At 50.0% G+C, this 13,042-nt stretch overlaps 2 protein-coding genes across 2 annotated transcripts in view; both read left to right on the top strand.

The window, feature by feature from the left end:
* The first annotated feature begins 1,949 nt into the window (after positions 1–1,949).
* LOC100904269 (tripartite motif containing 71 protein wech) lies at positions 1,950–6,821 on the top strand. Its single transcript, XM_029111021.1, has 8 exons — positions 1,950–2,354; positions 2,620–2,918; positions 3,143–3,366; positions 3,592–3,758; positions 3,886–4,281; positions 4,720–4,860; positions 5,036–5,276; positions 6,490–6,821. Exons 1-8 carry the CDS (start codon positions 1,950–1,952, stop codon positions 6,819–6,821), a joined length of 2,205 nt encoding a protein of 734 aa, XP_028966854.1.
* A 3,883-nt stretch (positions 6,822–10,704) lies between these two features.
* Positions 10,705–13,042, top strand: part of LOC100904410 (protein Skeletor, isoforms B/C) — a 30,320-nt gene continuing 27,982 nt past the window's right edge. The window contains exon 1 of the mRNA XM_003741783.2: positions 10,705–10,847. Within this exon, the coding sequence (XP_003741831.1) occupies positions 10,799–10,847 (49 nt within the window). The 5' untranslated portion in view covers positions 10,705–10,798. The remainder of the gene's footprint in view (positions 10,848–13,042) is intronic.

The following is a 13,042-nucleotide window of genomic DNA, read 5'->3' on the forward strand; positions in this document are numbered from 1 at the left end:
AGAAACCGTCAGCGGAATCCCGCGAGGAATATGCAGCTCGTGGATGACCGAGCAACATCATTGCATTGCCGCTCGTGGGTCTCGCGTGGATTTCTCTCACAAAAAACATCGCGGACCGAGCGAAAAAATGTGTGGGCACAGTCTTATGTGAGCTCGAACGCTCCCCAACTTCTCCCCCGATTCCCCCGGGCGCCTTGTCCCCAATCCGAATCAAAAGACGACAAAAAAAATCCCAAAGTCGCGCGCGCGCCTGCCAGGTGAACCAGTGTAGGTCAAAGCTCCCTCTCGCTCTTAGTCGGTCGGTCCGAGCAACAACTGTCGAGTTTTGGAGCTCGAAGAGATCGAGTTTTTCAGCTGCATATTATCACCCTGTTCTCGCGCAAATCTTGAGCGAAAGCAAAAACTTTTTCTTGATGTACTTTTTCTCGTCGGTCGGTTTTTGTTAACAACGTATGCATCTGAGATCCGAGTAGCTTTCAAACTTGTCATGCACCATCATTTTTTGCCACATCGCGGATCGCGTACGACCGCGCTCTGTGACTAGTGATCGAGTCATGGAAATTAGCTTAGGTAGAGTCCCCGATTTTCCGTCAGAGAGAGAGATCATCGTGTTGGGAGAATCGCCTCGGAGGAAACAATTAATTATTGAGGTTTCTGGAAATGAAAATAATTCCCTCGGGAAGCTACGGCAAATGACGATTTGAAATCAGTGAGCCCTCGTCTCCCCTGTTTATACGACTCCGGATCCGCAAGCCCCCATCTTGTCCGAATTGGAACAGAACTCGCAGTGGCTGTCACTGCAGTGGAATCCGGATTTTCGGTGTTAGATTCAGAGGCGGTCGCGTTGAAGGGCGAGTTTCGGTCGTGAACTCACGAAATGTGGACCGAGTGCTCGTTGGTCCACCCTCATCATCCTACGATAGCAGCGCCCTCACGCATAAGAACTCCACATAAAAAGCATCAACTCTCTGCCTGGGCTCTCTCTAAAACCTCCTCTCCGCCACGGGCCGCCATCTTTATTTTGCTATTTTTTGTGCTACCAGGGCTGCTCTATCCTCCATGCTCCGCGAACCTACGGTCCGCGAGCTCACAGTCCGCGCTAGACTCTTGCCGTCGAAGCCTCGGTGAAGTTCGTCTTCACACCAGGAGCCAGCATGTTGGAGCTCCGTTAAGCTCCGGGAACTACGGGTAAGTGAAACACCGGGGCCGTGGCCGCGGTGCCCACAGTAGTCCGAGAATCTGCTCATGCGAGCCTTCTCTCCCCGGAGAGAAATTGACAGTCCGCGCGAAAGCTTCCTCCGCTCGGGAAGAACTTCTCGGGCTTCTCGCGACGAACTTCGAGGAGGTTTCCGACGCAGGTCAGCGTAGATCTATGAGCGTGACTCGATCGGAGGTCACGTGTGTTGTCATCGAGTTCTTCGTGAGAGCTTGGACACCGGTGACGTATTTCTGCACGGAGTGTTGACGCAAAAGGACCTTCGAGTGGAACGTACCACTCTGATCTTCTATCTTGCCACTCTCAAGGCAGAACCTCGACCTCAAGTTGACGCGGTGCCAAGACCAAAGTGCAATAATGTAGGACTGCTGGGGATGAATGCAAGGGGGTCGAGACGGGGGGAGTAGTCGGCTAGCTGCGGGGTGGGCGAGACGGGGGAGACGCAGTAGGCTTGAGTCATCGTTGGTCTATTTGGCTCCCCCGACAGACAGCGCGTGTCTCCGCATCTGTGACCCGAGCCGACCCCCAATCCACCCACTGGCTCTGGGTATTTTCAGAGAAGAAAATCCCCCATTTCAAGGTCTCGCCAACGGCCGACTGCGGGGGATGTACGAAGCTGCCTATCGACAACGACGACGACCATCACGAGAAGGGGTTGCAGTGCAGCGGGGAGCTCATGTTCGCAGCGAGACATTCAAGTCGTCATGTGTTCAGTTCCAGCACCGCCATCGGTATGTCGTTACCGATGCAGTTGCCGTCACAGAAACTCGGCCCGCTGCATCCTCTGCGGGTCGGCACCAGTTTCTTGACGTGCTCTTCGTGCTTCGACAGCAACGGCGGACTCCCGAAAGTATTCCCATGTTCCCACACTGTGTGCACGAAGTGTCTCCAGGAGTCGGGCCCATTCCAATGCCCACAATGCAACAAACTCGACCTGTCGGGCTTGAATCTGGGCTCGGTGGCGCGGTTTCGCGACGTTCTGCCCATCTGCTCGTCTTGCGACGACCGGAATCCGGCCAAAGGTCGATGTCGGGAATGTAATAATGAGCTGCTCTGTGAAAACTGCATCAACGCTCATCAGAGAGTCAGACTCACGCGAGACCATACCATCGTCCGCTTCGCACCATCGCCATCGTTGGTAAGGACGCTAGCGAGCCATAATAGTCGTGATATAAGATGTACAATAATTGATAATTATCACCTATTATAGTTATTTATATTTATTGATATACCATTTAATCATTCATGTGGTTATGAGAAATGGATAAATTGTGAACAAACCGTAGAAGCACCCATTGTCGAGTCAAGAAACCTGCGTTGGTGTCAGATCCGAGCCTAGGGGAGCAGGTCTCTGCCTCGGCGCAGAACTCATGCAGAGGCTCCTCATTTCGATTGAATTCCAGGAGTTGAAGAATTACATTCCGCGGAGTTGTGCTGAGCACAATGAAGCTCTCTTCGTTTACTGCGATACTTGCGAGAAACCCCTCTGTGGGAAATGCACGGAAATGCACAAAGGCCATAGTCTCCAGCACATACGCGACGCGATCGACAGCGGCAGAAGCTACATCGAACGCTCGCTGAAAGATACCGAGTCAAAACTCAAAGTACTCCAGGAGGGTCTGATCAACAATCAAAGCATGGCAAAACGTATCGAGCAGAAAACGCACGACGTCGCCTCACAAATCCGCATCGCGATCCGACGGTAAGCTCATCTGCTCGCGGTAAGCCTCCAAGGGGAGGTCAGCCTTCATTGCGAGGTTCCTTTAGACATCAATCGATCCATTTTCTCTCACTCCTACACATTTCGAACGGATTCGAACGCTTTCCGACGAGGTGGAGCTCGGAGAGAGCGTGAACAAGTTTCTCCCGGAGCGTGGGGACGTGGAGGATGTGATCTTCGGTGCGAGAAGTCATTTCTTTTCACAGGCAACTATCATCTCTCGAAGAACGCGAGAAAGAGCTCCTGTCAAAAGTAGAAACAATCCGTCTCCTTAAGGGTAATCTTCTGAAGGCCCAGGTGGATCAGATCGGCAAAGCGACCCGAGAGCTGAACGGGCACGCGCGCGCACTTCGTGACTTCCTGAACTCGGCGAACGACCTCGATTTCATCAAGGCCAAGAAAGTTCTACCTATGAGTCCCGTTCGCACTGGTAAGTTAATTATTATTCGTCGCTCCGTCTGCAGCCGCTGCTGTTGCTGCTGCTCTCCGGTCAGGAATCATTTCTCTCAGTCCGCGACCCCTCGTCGTTGTGTCTCTCTCTAGTCCATAAACTATAGCAGCTCGTCTATTCGTCCGAAATTTTTGGCGAAAACAAACTCAATTTGGAGGCCTGGTTCCGCATGACCGCACTCAACAGCTAGAATATTAACGCGAGCTCTCCGCTCCCGCGCAGTTTGGTCAACTCCGTTCGAGGATGATCGCATAGACTTCACGATCGCCGACATCCCGCTCCTCAACAATCTGGGATACATCTCAACAGCGAGTTTTCCCATGTACTGTAAAGTATTTGGGGAGGCCCTGAAAGGCGCGGTCGTCGGCCAGGTACGCTTTCGAATGGACAAATCGAACTGGGCTCATTGTCTGTTGATGATATGCGAGCCGAAACAATCGGTCCTCCTAAGTGAGGCAGGAGCGTTTCCCTTGAAAATAAGACTCGATATTTTTTCAGAGCGCAACTTTCAAAGTTGAGGCTCATAATCACCTGAACGAGAAAACAATGGTCGGCGGAGAGCACTTCACTGTCAGCATCACGACGCCTCAGGGTTTCATGCAGAAAGTTGACACGACAGATCATCGAGACGGCAGCTATTCGTTCTCATATCGGCCCTGCACAGAGGGTGTGCACGAAATCAGCCTCACCCTCCGAGGAGCGGCCGTAGCCTCGTCCCCGTACAAGATCAACGTCCGATTGGGTCGATTCTATGAGAATCTTCCCAATGAGCAGCCTTCGGTCGTTTTCGGAGGCGAGGGCGTGCGCGAAGGCGACCTCTGTAGACCCTGGGGTGTCTGCGTCGATCAGGCCGGTCGAGTCGTGGTCGCTGATCGCTCCAACAACCGCATTCAGGTGAGAGAGCTCTGGTCTAATAGTACAGGGGAGAGAATTTCAATCTATCCATCTATCCATCTGGCCCATTCTTCCTTGTTCTGCCAAGCTCTTGAGTCCTCTCTGGCAGGACGCCGCGAAACCTTTACCCTTTATTTTGAGTGAAGTTATCGAACTTCCAGGAGAACTTTTTTGAGCCCCACGAATAGCTCGACAGTACTCCTTACTCTGAAGACTTCGATCTGAAACACACGCGAAAATTCCTTGACGTCTCCCTTTTGTTTTCGAAATAGACGCGATATTTATGGCACGAATATCGGGCCTCTTCTTCTGTCAATACGATGACTGAATCGAGTCTTAGTCTTTGGGTCACGCCCCGGCTCCGGGGCGGCAATGAGATGAGCATTGCGAGTCTTCATCTCGTGGTCACTCGCTCATTCCCGTTTTGATCCCCCACAGATTTTCAATCCAGACGGAACGTTCCACATGAGCTTCGGATCTGCAGGATCGCAACCCGGACAGTTCGATCGTCCGGCAGGAGTCGCAATGGACTCCACCGGTCGGATCATCGTTGCTGACAAAGACAACCACCGAATTCAGGTTCGTCGGTTCGAATCGATAGCCACACCAATTATTATTCTCGTCGAGAATCACAGGGACGATTCCTCCGTCCGCTCGGTATTCCACCGTACAAGGAAATCACTCGGGAAACCCACTCTGTCGGTTGATGCAGATCGGAGTCGGGAATTTCCCACCATGAAACCAACGATTCCAGGTGTTCAGCAGCCGCGGCGAGTTTATTTTGAAGTTCGGTGAACGGGGGTCCAAAATAGGCCAATTCAACTATCCTTGGGACGTAGCAGTGAACTCCGACAATAACATCCTGGTGTCTGACACTCGAAATCACAGAGTTCAGCTATTCAGTCCGGATGGGGTCTTTCTGAACAAGTACGGATTCGAAGGAGCTCTATGGAAGCAATTCGATTCGCCGCGAGGAGTCGCCTTCGATCATCAAGGTTGGTATACAAACTCGATTTTCGATGAGTACTCCGAGTACACGTGTGTCTGTGATGTCAGCGAGATTATTTGTCTGGGGTTCCGAAAAAGAGCAATCCCACATTAGGGGAACGTCTCAGCTGAGATCTTGATCATCATCAATCATCATATCACCCAGAATATGGTTCGATAGCTGTTGATCGGCACAATATTTCATGTGGTGTCCGCAGAAGTGATCGTTCACAACGCTTTATCGAATCACACGTTGGACCTCTGATCGGTTGTCCGCGAGAGCGACCGAGTGGCCGAGTGGCCAGCCGGTCCCCCGTACTCGCTCGGGTCAACGTGAACGTGAAACATTCATGGACACGCCTCCGTCGTTTTTAGCTGCGGACTGCCTTCACGCTCTGATTAGGCAGAAGACAGTCGATGACTCACCACTGAGAACGACTTTTAGAGGTAGTCTGATGCAGGCGCAATCGGAATGCCAACCGGGCCCTTGCCTCGATCCGACCTAAGGACCAGATTCTTCCGTCCTGAATATCTCTGAGAAAGAATTGCGAAGAGTTAGCATCAGCTCGTACCGTGAGAAGTAACTCTCCATCCCCGAGCATTGATCGCTCGACCGTCTCCGAGAAACCCTCGGGGAAGCGAGAAAGAAAAAAATCGTCTCAAACGCTCTGGTGAATGTCGCTACTGCAACTTCTGGTGTGAGAAGTTAAACACTGGCTCATGAGAAAAAAAATCTATTGCATTGAGCGCTCGATACACATCCAAGAATTGTTTTCCGAAACGTTTACTCGTTAAGATTTTTTCCACTGCGCAGTGATTTGTTTTCTTCTCAAAGTCCCTCGCATTTTCCGAAAAAGGAGCAATGAAAAAAAGGAGCAATGAAAAAAACAAGCACTCGCATGAGTGCCGAAAGAGGAGGAGAAAAACCACACAACAACGTTTATTTCGGTGGACGGAGGAAAGCTCGGATGAAAAACGCTCCATAACGAATTACTTCCTTGGCTCGTCCACGGCAAGCCGTTCGAAGGTCGAACGGAAGACCGATGGCACGTTCTGTTCGCGCATGACTGACATGCCGGCGAAGACGTGATTGAATCGAACGGATTCTCGACCTCGTCTCCCTGCAAACGGTTTCGAAGCAAGTTATCTCCATTCTCCGAGTCTTCCGAGAGAGCGTGATCAGCGACGGGGAGCATCATTCTCAATGAATTTCCTCTCCAGGTAACATGGTAGTGACCGACTTCAACAATCATCGCATCGTGGTGATCCGTAACGACTTCCACAGCGCTCAGTTCCTGGGTTACGAAGGCACCGGCAACGGTGAATTCACACGACCTCAAGGAGTCGCTGTGGACTCGGAGGGCCACATCATCGTATCGGATTCGCGGAATCATCGGGTGCAGGTTTTCCGTCCGGACGGGACGTTTTTGTGTGCCTTCGGAGAGCCAGGCGTGGAGCCCGGTCAGATGGATCGCCCTGCTGGGGTTGCGATTTCCCCCGAAGGTAGAGTAGTTGTCGTGGACTTCGGCAATCATCGGGTTCAGATTTTTTGAGTGACCATTCAGGAGAAAAATGATTTGAGCGCTTGATCGAGTCGATGGAGCTCCCCATCAGCTGAAACTCTTCCGGAAGTTGAAAGAGGACCATCGACACCGACGGCGGAATCCTCAAGAAGTATTCTCGCAGCACCTCTGAGGTGCTGGGAAGGCAGACTAGTCGGGTCGAAATAAGAACGACAGCATGATTATTGTACCTATATCATCATTACATCCGATAGCGTGATCTCTAGTCGAAGACGGAAACAATGGAGAGCGGTGACGTCTTAAAAGGCTCGAAAGGTCCCGGACCTTTCAGTGCAAACCGTGTTCGGTGAAAGTTCCTATGAACTGAAGTTCCTATTAGATAGCCAGAGATCAATCGCGTGTCTCCGAGTATGCCTTCAGCCGAGGGTCATCGCTGGGTCGCGAGAGGATACTCATTAGGTAGGATGAAGGGGGCGAGCTTTTCGGATATCAACTTCGGAAACGAGGTCAATTGACCGCTACGGATATTTACGAACTCTCTAAATACTTCCCGAATCGATCTGTGGACGAAGGACAAAACCGGAAACCTTCAGATTAGTACACTATGATACCCTTCGAGTATTCCGATTCAGGATCAGGATCTCCGGGAACTCTTGAAATTTCAAGCAAGGAAAAGCTGCCCCTCTCGTCCAACATAGTCCTCCTCCTGTATTACGATGTACGTACACATGTATTATTATCATCGTGAGTTTGTCTCCATGAACGAGACGAAGAAATCGCAGCAAAAACCAAAGAGTGCATGAGACTGCAACTAGTTCCACGTTAAGGGAGTCAGGTCGTTGACGACAGCGACTTGATGGAGACTATACACGTGAGCTACCTCATCATCAAAATATTTCCCAATTTTCCCAATCCACTAGTTCCTATATTCCCGCTTTGCCCTCACAGAGATTCCTACTGCTAGTCAGCTTCTACACGATAAGTTCTAATAATCTATACTGATACCACCGGTGTTACGCAAGACGTTGTATTGAAGATTGTGTGGGTGTTCCCAGAAAGAAACGTCGGCTCAGTAGATGACATTAGTTCCCTTCTCCGCCGAGATTCAGTCCAATGAGAGTCCCTCACTTGCCAAACCACTCGTTCAATTCATCCCCATGCCTGATTTCACAGCCAGTTCACATGATTATCGTAGAAGAATAGAATGAGTCATCTAATGCAAAGATCTATATTTCTATCTATGTATTCCCACCCATGATGGGTGGCTAATTTAACGAAGCCACAAGCTGAATTCGATATCAGGAAACTCAGGGAAGGCTCTCCGCGGACTCGACGTAGCACCAGGCTGTCGGGAGATTTCCGGGTGACTCTACGACGTGCCGGCTCGACCGCCACGAAGACGTCACTCTGACGCAGCTTCGGAGCGTCTCTCTTCTTTTCTGAATGAGTGATGGGAATCCCCGTATGAGCACTTCGGCCGCGGTCGCTCCAATCATAGCGGGAAAACCAAACTCTGTCAGTGAGTGAAAATCTATGTCATTCCAGAAGGATCGCCGAAAACCTATGATGGTTTTTGGGTCAACATTCGGTGGAGAGCTTTTATGAACTAGTCACAACCTTTGCATACGCTCTCCCACGACGGTACGTCAAACTTTTTCTCGGGGATAATGATCTGGAATCAAACCTCAAACATCTATATTTTTCTCGGAAAAATCCTAGAGACGGCTCCACGGAAGGATTAATTAGCAAGTGTCGAATCTAAGCGCCGTCACAGTAAAGGGGGAAAATTAGGGAGGTAGGCTCGGGGAGAGAAACCGCTTTGTGAAAGAAGATATTTTATTGAAAATTTTGACATCGGCACGGAAATGTCAAAGAAAAAATAAGCGAATTCGTGTCGGCACACCATTGCCATGGTGGTTAATGAAAAAGCACGGAAGACTTTTCGAAGCATCTACGAGTAAATGTAAAACTATCCTGCATCACATGAACCGAAGCTTCAGTCTCGATGATATCCTTAAAAGTATTATATCATACGCATCAGATGGCGCTAAGAATAAGTTATTTAGAGGCTGTAAACTGATGACTGAATAGTCTGGAACAGATCAAGAAGGGAGCGAATAAATTTTTCTATTATAATGAAATGAATGTTCTCTTCTGTATTCCGCATGATCAATCAGGGAAGAAGGTCTGTTCGGTAGCGAGCAGAACTTTTCGGGGGACAATCCGTTCTGACGGCACGCGATGATCCTCCGTTCTCCGGACCGATCATTGTGTCAGATCTGGATCATCAAATAAACCCACAAATCACAGCGAATCCATGACTTTCCCAAGAACGCGAGTCTCGAGCAAACCTCTCACGATCTGCGATGGCGATTTCGAGCCAAAGTGTTTGTATTCGAAGAGTTCAAACATCGCACCACTCGATCACTGTGTTATTGTTTCCTTCGATCGAAGATTGATAGTCAGCGTGTGTGAGCGTTAGAAGTCAGTCTCTGGAAGCGTGAATGAGATCGGAGAGCGAGCAGACAAGGGTGGAATAAACTGGTCGCAGTGATTGACAACATGACCGAGGGATCTAGTCAGGGGAAGGCAGGACTGCCATTCTCGAATGTCTTGTGCGGGTCTACAATTTCCTTCGTCTAAGAGGTAAGCTTTATTCTTCTGATCAGATCGTTCCCCATTGTCGTCTCCGGAAGAGCTCCGGAATTTCCCCAAGAAGCCCGCGAAAAGTTTTCGAGTACATATCAGGTTGCCCCATATTTGCCTGGGCTTCGCCTCACGTTGCAGACTGGAATCTACTGTTCGAGGCGAAGACCTTTTCTAATTCCTCGGATTTCAAGCCTGGGTCCGAGCGCGGAGCGAATAAAGACGGTCCCTGTACTTCAAAGAAGTCAATGGAGCGATCCATCAGGCTCAACTATGAGCCACCTCTTATTGACGGTTTCTACGGAGCGAAATTTTCTTGCCGGAAAACAGTGCGTCATGATGCCCTCATGACCTCATGAATCATCACGAGCTCGTGAGTACCCGAGGGAGGATCCAAGCATCGACTGATGATATTATTATCGACTGATGTATATTCTTCAGCTATTCATCTGTAGCGAATGACGCTTAACTCAGACCTTCGCGCTAGAAAGAAATATGCGAAGAGCAAATACTTGCATCACACCACACCGACGCATTCCCGCGCACACTGAGTCAGGGTTGGTTCGCTTATCTTCTCGCATCATGATACAGCAGCAAGATCACTCGATCACATGCGGCACGACAGCTTCCGCATTGCGTGAAGCATGACTTCGTCGCTCTCGTCGCGTCGTCGGTCCGATATCGAGAGCACGCACGGCTCGGCTTGAAAACGCTCCTCGCAGGAGCACGCCGATGATCGCAGAGAGTCGCGGGGAGGAATTGCTGAATATTTTCCAACAGAACATTTCTGGCCAGACTTCACAGACTCTTCTGGCTCCCGCTCCCTTTTCTGTACTTTTTTTGCGAAATTCGAAAGAGTTACGGAGCGTGCTGGAGTAAACTTCGACGGAGAAACAACATCGACATTTCAAGCGTGATGGAAATTCGTATCATCAACAGCTAAGTATTTCATGGATATGTACGACGCCATGCGTTGGACGTGTCTACGGTGCGTGTGTGTTTTGTCAAGTCGCTGTCTGACAGTGGAGCCCCGAGACCTTGGGGAACATCTAACGACACGGAGATGGAGATGTTAGTTAGATTTAAAACACCGTGACGCGTGGTCCGAGGGACTTCAGGACTGCCCCAACGGATCGTGAATAGTTCTGCCGTAAACCGCTCACCCACCCAGTGCGCCAGTGGCCATCCACGGAGGAAGGGAGAGAGGCAACATTGTGAGCCCTTTCTCGTTTTCGTGCGGTCACTTGACGTGAATCGAGCGGGCTTCATTGGAACTTAGTGAAGTGTCGGTGAAGTTCATCGCAGTGACTTGTCATGTGTTTAATTGTGTAGACGTTTCTCGAAGACCGAATTTCTCCATTATGTTTCGGATAAGCATTCTGCTCCTTGTTCTCGGTGTCGTCCTTCAAGGTGAGCTCCTCAGCAAGAACCCGGAAATTAGATTCAACTCCTTCGTTTTAATCCGTCCATCTTTGAATTTCGTTCCCAATTCGGTATCAACTGATTCGGCGTTCCTCAGTCCGGCGGTTCAGTGAAGCTCGCTTGCACAAAAATCATCTCCCGCCAACAACTCTCATGGTGTGTGGATTGGCTCGCGAGCTTCGCTGAACATCGTTGATTCATTCTCCACGGTTGAAATCTTCTCGGGAATCTTTTGTTGAGAACACGAATCGGATTCGTTCCCTTTGAGTTTTTGACAGAATCGGAATTCTCTCGGAGCAGAAAATGATTCCATCAAATGAAGTCATCCAACTCATAATCAATTTTACCCTTTTCAAGCTTGCACTGAAGTGCAAAACTGTCCTAAAGGATCAACTGGACCATGCCGTAAGAAGAGCTTTGCTTTGACGGGGTAGAATAGTTCGCGGGACCTTTTTCGGGAAGAAATCCGCGACTTGAAGTCTTGTCTTCGGTCGCAGCTTGTCTTCGGAATCGTTTGCATGATTTCCAGCTCTTCCGCCGTCGCGGGCAAATTGAAATTTCAAAGCCAGATCGACCGCGAAACTGCTGCTGACTGTCGACGAAAAATTCGATGCGGGAAATCGAGACCAGAAAATTCAGTGACGAAAGTGTACATATCCGTATTAAGCATAGCAAAAAATTTAATATTCGAAGTTCTCACGCAGCGCTCAGGGAACACTGACGGCTGGAGCGAGCAGTGGCGCCATGTTCTGTCTGCCGGCTTAACGATTTTTCTGTTCCGTCTGTTTATCAAATAAACTTCGTCATCTTGAAGGACTCGTCCTTGTTCAGCCTCGCGGTGGCACCGCATGCTCGCCGTCAAATATCGTTACTTTGGACGGTTCTTGAGAAAATGGCCAATCTTGCCAGCTCGATGTCTTATCAACAATGGACATTGTGCGTTGATTGAGACAAGAATGGATACCTAAACGAAGAGTCCTGATAGTCATCTCCGATGAAGTCGAAGAACCTGTGAGACTTTTGATCGTCCAGGTTCCGGAACTTCCCTCTCCTGGGAGGGAGTGCGAATGGAAACGAAGTCGTGCGCGGGACTAGCTTGAGGTTGAGATCCTCCGCAGAAGTCAAACTCGCTCCGGAACGTACCGGAGAGATTTCTTCAGAACGTCACGCCAGGAGTCGCCCTTTGAGCTGCACCTCGAATCGCTCAGCGACGTTCGTATAGCTCCGGGGAGGTACGCGGAAGCGGTGAGCGTGACGAGCGAGCACGATGAAAACGTGACGTGGAATTTGGAGCGTTCGCACCTGCGGTCAACCTCTGGTCATTCGTTTCCTGCGTTCGTTTTTGTTCACGATCACAAAGCTCTCGCGACGTCGGTTTTGATCGACTTACCTATGATTCGCGCATAGTCTCTCAATCCAGAGTGAAAAGTCGAAGAAGCAGGAGAGAGCTGGAAGACCTCGATTCGCTTGATTCTCCGTGCTCGCAGCCGGCTTTCGCCACTTTTTCCCCAGCCTAAGAATTTGACTGCTCGGCGACATGAAAGAAACGGGGGAAGACTGACCCTGGGTCGAGTCAGCGATTCCCAATAGCTGACCCCGGTCGACTCAGAGCTCGAAAGAAACATCGATCTCCGAGAAACATTCCAAGCTCGCGAGAGCGGTATTTTCGTCGTTAGAGTCTCCGGTGTTACGAAGCGTTCAACACCATGCCCGAGACCTATCCGATCGATGTACAGAATAGGGATCAAGTGCTGTCATATGAGCTCGAGAAGAATTCTACGGCATTCACAGCCTTGAGGTCCTAGTCGATTGTAGCACGCGTGTCCGACATTCGCCCGCCGATTTCTTTTTGTTCCGATCAATCCAAGGCTTCGGGTAATAATAAAGTTGATAAGCTTATTTTGACAGCGCGACGGACCAGAAGCCAGAGAAGTCGTTCTGCCATTTTTTATGTCACTACCGTAGCCGGCGTAATGACCGTTGTCACTTTGATTCTGGCGCAGCAAGGAACTCTCATTCAAGTGACACCTTGTCGTCAGTGATGGGTCCTCGCTTCTCGCTGAGACGACGCACACGACACTCCAAAGTCGCAGGGAACACTGTAGGGATTAAACAATTATTCGCAATCGTGTGAGGGCACCGTGACCCCTGCGAAAGTTCATAGAAGGAATGTCATTCCAGAT

The sequence above is a fragment of the Galendromus occidentalis genome, unplaced genomic scaffold (genome assembly GCF_000255335.2).
Source record: "Galendromus occidentalis unplaced genomic scaffold, Mocc_1.1 scf7180000077194, whole genome shotgun sequence".
In the NCBI taxonomy this organism is placed as follows: Eukaryota; Metazoa; Arthropoda; class Arachnida; order Mesostigmata; family Phytoseiidae; genus Galendromus; species Galendromus occidentalis.

What these genes read in the sequence shown, in the direction of transcription:
- LOC100904269 (XM_029111021.1), top strand. Translation starts at nt 1,950, where the DNA reads ATGTCGTTACCGATGCAGTTGCCGTCACAGAAACTCGGCCCGCTGCAT. An exon ending in ATCCGCATCGCGATCCGACG is followed by an intron (nt 2,919 to 3,142) that starts GTAAGCTCATCT and finishes TTCTTTTCACAG; the next exon opens with GCAACTATCATCTCTCGAAG. An exon ending in AGTCGCCTTCGATCATCAAG is followed by an intron (nt 5,277 to 6,489) that starts GTTGGTATACAA and finishes TTTCCTCTCCAG; the next exon opens with GTAACATGGTAGTGACCGAC.